Here is a 6000-nt window from a genome sequence, read left to right on the forward strand (position 1 = left end):
CTTCACTCTGCTGATCATTATTTTCCCTCAGGATGATGGAGGGTGGACGGCCATGATCTGGGCGACAGAGTACAAACACGTGGACCAGGTGAAGCTGCTTCTGTCCAAAGGAGCCGACATCAGCATCAGGGACAAGGTTGGCTGAGACGTCTGTCCTCCCTGTGTTTGACAGGCTTCACAGAAGAATAAAATATAATGTGATTGTTGGTTTTGCATTGCGTCCTTTTTTTTTTTTCTTTAGGAAGAAAACATCTGCCTTCACTGGGCGGCGTTCTCTGGCAGTGTGGAGATCGCCGAGCTGCTCCTGAACGCTCACTGTGACCTGCAGGTTGTCAACATCCACGGAGACTCTCCCCTACACATCGCTGCTCGAGAGAACCGCCTGGATTGTGTCTCGTGAGTTACCAGCAGTAGGAAACAAGAGAAAACACTCTTTGCAAGACAATTTAGATGACTTACTTGATGAACTGAAGCTGAGAACATCAGGCCAACCATGAAGCAGTTTGAAAAGTTTGTTGAGAGCCGACTTAGCGACGATCAGTAAAACACGCTCTTTGTCTCCTCAGGCTCTTCCTGTCTCGAGGAGCGGATGTGTTTCTGAAGAACCGGGAGGGGGAAACTCCTCCGGACTGCTGCAGCCACAACTCAAAGGCCTGGGCGGCTCTGCAGGCCAACAGGAGGGAGAGGGACGCCAAGAACATGAGGCTCAGTCAAGCAGAGGAAAAAGTCCTTCACAGGTTGAATGAAATTGTACAGGATTACAGTGGAAGACCAGTTTCAGCCATCCATGACTTATCAAATGGCAAAACACTGCAGACAGGACGTCTTTTTTTTTTTTCTGGACTTGGAAAACTTTTGACAGCCCCTAACCCGTGCGTCTGCTCCTTTTACAGTGATATAGCTCTGGGCCAGGAGAGAGTTCCCATTCCCTGTGTCAACTCTGTTGACAGTGAACCTTATCCAGACAACTACAAGTACATCCCTGAGAACTGCGTCACCTCCCCCATGAACATCGACAGAAACATAACACACTTACAGGTGAGTTCAAACCAGTTCACCAGATGTCTTGAGAGAAAATAAGTAAACGTCTGACAGTGTGAATTGACCGTTGTTGTTTTTCTCTCGTCACCCACATGGCTGACAGTACTGTGTTTGTAAAGAGGATTGTTCGGCAAGTATCTGCATGTGTGGACAGCTCAGTCTACGCTGCTGGTACGACAAGGTGAGGACAAATCACTACACAGATGGACCAAAAAGAAATACCTGAAAGTATGTGGACACCTCAGCAAAGTAAGAATTCATTGGAACTAAGGGGCTGAGGAGCCCAAACCATGAAGAACAACACCAGACCAAAAGTGTGTGAGCAGGGGGTCCACATACCACATAGTGTTTATTAATATTAATAAGTCAAGCAGTCTTTACACCTATTAAAGAGATGTTTCTTTGTCATGTTCAGAGCGGCCGTCTTCTCCCTGAATTCTGCCGCGAGGAGCCTCCCCTCATCTTTGAGTGCAACCATGCGTGCTCCTGTTGGAGGACCTGCAAGAACCGCGTCGTGCAAAATGGACTCAGGTATTCAAACTTTATCAGCAAATTAATATCAACAAGATACAGACGTCAGCAGCAGTCTTAGAAAGCGGTTTGCTTTTGATGACTTATATGGTGGTAGAACTGTGTAACTGTCATGTATAATTAAGGGTGTGAGGTGATTTGATTAAGTTGTTGTGGATCTTCCAGGACCAGGCTTCAGCTCTTCAGGACCAGTAAGAAGGGCTGGGGTGTCCGGGCCCTTCAGGACATACCGCAGGGGACCTTTATATGCGAGTAAGTCCTATTTAAGAATAAAACACTGTTAGTATTTGCAACTAAATGTGCATTTTCTAAACCCATTTGTCCCATGACTCAGTATTTCTCAGCCTAGTTTCCAGTTATTCACCTGGGAAAAGATAATGACTTGTCAGTTTAGATCATAACACAACACAGCTGCAGTTTGCATCCTTGCAGACCTGTTAGTGTTTTTTTTTTTTTTTTTTAAATGTATTCAGAGATATGGGCCGACCTGGAGTAGACATGTTGTGTCACTCTCTCCCTGCTACTCTCACACACGGAGTGTCTGTAACTCCTGCCAGATGGCAGCAGCTCAGACTGTGAGCGCAGCAGACAAGAGACACGATTACTGTTTCTGCTTTCTCATGTTCAGAGGTGCTGTCGATGTCACTGAGGTGTTTCGCCGTGGTGTCAGTCACTATCCTGCTAATGTATTGTGACTGTTTCCGACAGCTTTTTTTGTAATAAATTGTGACATTTAAGGTAATTTCAAAAACAGGTTGAGTAACACCAAAAAAAAAAAACCCTTCAGTTTTCTTTGGCAGTCGTCTTTAGAAACTGTCTGTTCAGTAAATGTTGTTGTTTCGAGCTCCTGAGAGTCTGCTGGACCTATTTTCAACTTCACTTGTGTGTGTTGGCAAAGAAAGTACAGTAACTTAAAAGCATAAGTGTTATTTTTTTATTCTTTTCTATTGTCAACATTCAGACCAGTGTGTGTGTCTCAATTCTTCCTGACTTCTGTTCCCAGCCCATTGGTTCTTACTGCAGATGTAAATCTTACAAATCAGTTCACAAATAAATAGTTTCATTTCAAAATAACTCTCAGTGATTTCTCAAAACATCTGGACACTGCAGTTTTTAGCAAACCTTACTCAAACAGGACTAAATAATGGATTTGTTGGGGACTATTCTCAGCACAATTTTAATAAACAATGGCTGCGTTGGTGAGTATTTCCAGCAGCAGGACAGTGTATGTGGGTCTGACTTAAAATAAACCACAGTGTGTGTTCATGGTAATGAAGGAACATGTCACCCAGTGTAACAGCGTGGCTCACTGATGTGTTTTTAATAGTCTCTGGACAACGGTGGAGCTCTGTGGCACAATAGAGCTGATACTGAAAACGTATCAGGCAGCTCTGTGATTTCATGGGATTTATTGACAGTAAGAAAATATGGAAAATCACCAGCTCTATCTTTTTAAAGTTGGAGTGTGCCACTGATGATTATTTTCCATTTTAAGTTTTTAATTGATAAATCGACAGTTCATTGTTGTAACATTTACAGTTTGTGATGACTTAAAGCAGAGTGCCACTAAAAGTTTATATTAAGTCCAACAAACAGAGCAGTAACAGCATGTTTTTATTGAATTTAAATACAGTTGGATATCATATAAATTATTATTATATTTTTTTATTATTACATTCACCACACACATCATATTCTTATCATTTCTACCTCCCTAGAACAGTTTTTTTGTCACCTACATGTCTGTCCATTATGGTCCTGAACAATAAAGCAGAACTATTAAAATAATCATCATCTGACATTGAAATATCTTTTAGCAACGATGCTATTACCAGCCAGTGAGCTCCGGATAATAAAATGTTCTTGTTTTTTTTTTTTTTTTTAATTAAAACTGAGTCATCCACTTACTCATGGTCTCACAGTGCTGAATAATGTGTGTGTGTGTGTGTGTGTTAGTTATTAAATTAAAAATAACCTTTTGGGTTAAATATTTTAAAAGATGTGACAATACATCACAGGTTTACCAGCAGGGATGTGAAATCTTTGAAGCTCCCTATCTCAGAACTGCAGTCTTTCCGAATAAAACTGTTAAAAAAAAAAAAAAAAGGTTCATGAGAGCTTGAAGTGTGTAAACAGCAGTTAGAGCTGAAGCCTGCAGCTGCTGACGGGTCATCTGCTTTTCAACAGGTACGTAGGGGAGATCATCTCAGAGGCAGAAGCAGAGATGAGGCAAAATGATGCTTACCTGTTCAGTCTGGATGATAAGGTAAAGTATGAACAACACATGTAGTTCACCCCGAGCAACAACATTAGCTCTTTATACAACAAAATGTCCTTTATTTGGACATTTTTCCTCCTCACAGCTTTTTTTTTTTTTTTTTTTTTTTTTTAAGTCCGAGCCTTTCATTTATTTTCTCTCCCAGCCACAAGACTTGTACTGCATCGATGCCCGTTTCTATGGAAACATCAGCCGCTTCCTCAATCACATGTGCGAGCCCAACTTGTTTGCCTGTCGAGTGTTCACAACGCACCAGGACCTTCGTTTCCCACACATCGCCTTCTTCGCCAGCGAAAACATCAAGTCTGGAGAGGAGCTCGGGTGAGGACCAGTTTGTTTGTTTCACAGTTGTTGTTTTTTTTTTTTGTTTTTTTTTTGCCACTTTGACATCAACTCTTTGTTCTTGTTCATCATGTCTCATGTTTGTTGAGGATCCCTGTGTGATGTATACATTGAATCTGATATCAGAATCTATATTTGAGAGTTAGATTCAGTGGGTTTTTGGTGACAGAGACACAGATTGTGACCCAGAGTTTTTTGAAGCATCCTTCCTCAGTGTGGCAGCGAACCTGCAAGAAAAGTGTTTCTTCAACCCTGGGTGTAAGATGAACGCAGGTTTTTTTTATTTTTTTTATTATCACTTATCTTAATTGATTTTAAACATTATACATCACTTTTCCAGAGTGGAAATCTTTCAAGTCTTCCTTGAAACAACTTTCCTCCTTCCCTTCCAACCTCTCACCATATACCAACACATTTATATATGTCTACCTACATACCAGTATATCAAAAGAAGGAAAAAAAAAGGGGGGGGGGGGCAGGGTCACTTGGTAAATGCCAGATTTAAGAAGTTAGGATATCAGGTACTGATTCCAAAAATGTGAGAAATGAATCCCTTATTTTATGGAAAATATGACTTTTTTGTTTGATCATGTGTGTAAGCCTTTCAGTCGCTATGCAAGTAGAAAGTTCAATAATCCAAAGGTTCAAAGATGGATCGCAATCACTTTTCCAAGACGTTTGGCTTGTAACAGGCAGAGGTTAACCAGCTTAGCTTTGATGAGTTCTTAGGGACGGTGTTTTTGGAATCAGACCGAGAATATAGATTTCTGGGAGTACAGGGATTTCTTTGTGGATGACATTGGAAATTATGTAAATTATTCCTTTCCAAAAGTCTTTCATGTATTTACACCTCCACATGCAATGATATAGTGCACCTTTCTCTGTTCTACACTTTATACAACTGTCTGGGATATTAAGATTGAATTTTTTAACTTTTTCAGGAGTTGCGTTCGTCCTCATAAGCAAATTATATTGGATCAGTTTAAATCTCCTATTAATAGATGATAGTTGCACTTGAAGACAAGACTTTTCCTATTCCTGTTCTGTAATATCCGTCTGAAGATCCTCTATCCATAATTTGAGGACTCTGTAGACGCACTTACCAATTTCCTATAAATTATTGAGATCTTTCCTTAAGCACTAAAGGGGAGGTTTTGATTAAATGACGGTGCTGTTCTATAACCACATGCTTTCTCATCCTGCCCTCTCAGATTTAACTATGGTGACCACTTCTGGGAAGTCAAAAGCAAGATGTTCAACTGCGAATGCGGCTCCTCGAAGTGCAAGTACTCGTCGGCAGCCATGGCATCGCTGCAGGCCGACAGTACACCGGAGGACCAGCGGCAGCCCAGCGCGTCACCTGACACCAGCTCTTCCAACAGCCCCCCCAGTCCCTCATAAAACCCTCCTCCTGACACTAAGCTTCGCTACACGTACAGGACTGTGTCCATTCTCCATGAACTTTGAACTTTTATCAGTGAACTTGTACTGTATCTCCACTTCTTATGAAATGACCATGGACCATAGACAACAACAAAAACAACAACAACAACAACAGCAACAACACACACACACACACGCACACACACACACACACACACACACACACACACACACACACACACACACACACACACAGAAGCAGATGCACAATCAAATCCTGGAAGAAGTGACTGCTCCTTTATTCCACCTTGTGTAACATGAACAGCAGAGGGCAGCACAGCGAGACTGTCTTTACATTTCATACACAACTTTACTGGGAGGGAGAACTGTGCATTTTGTCTTTTGTTTTTTTTTTTTTTTTTTTT

General features: G+C 41.4%; 1 protein-coding gene across 1 annotated transcript in view; it reads left to right on the forward strand.

Moving 5' to 3' along the window:
• Positions 1–5780, forward strand: part of LOC111221113 (histone-lysine N-methyltransferase EHMT1-like) — a 28891-nt gene extending 23111 nt beyond the window's left edge. The window contains exons 17-26 of the mRNA XM_022744443.1: positions 32–136; positions 242–396; positions 567–737; positions 894–1038; positions 1145–1222; positions 1457–1572; positions 1738–1824; positions 3760–3838; positions 3996–4171; positions 5404–5780. Of these exons, the coding sequence (XP_022600164.1) occupies positions 32–136; positions 242–396; positions 567–737; positions 894–1038; positions 1145–1222; positions 1457–1572; positions 1738–1824; positions 3760–3838; positions 3996–4171; positions 5404–5593 (1302 nt within the window). The 3' untranslated portion in view covers positions 5594–5780. The remainder of the gene's footprint in view (positions 1–31; positions 137–241; positions 397–566; positions 738–893; positions 1039–1144; positions 1223–1456; positions 1573–1737; positions 1825–3759; positions 3839–3995; positions 4172–5403) is intronic.
• Positions 5781–6000: the final 220 nt, after the last annotated feature.

This window comes from Seriola dumerili, unplaced genomic scaffold (assembly GCF_002260705.1).
Source record: "Seriola dumerili isolate Sdu_G_001 unplaced genomic scaffold, Sdu_1.0 BDQW01000081.1, whole genome shotgun sequence".
NCBI lineage: Eukaryota > Metazoa > Chordata > Actinopteri > Carangiformes > Carangidae > Seriola > Seriola dumerili.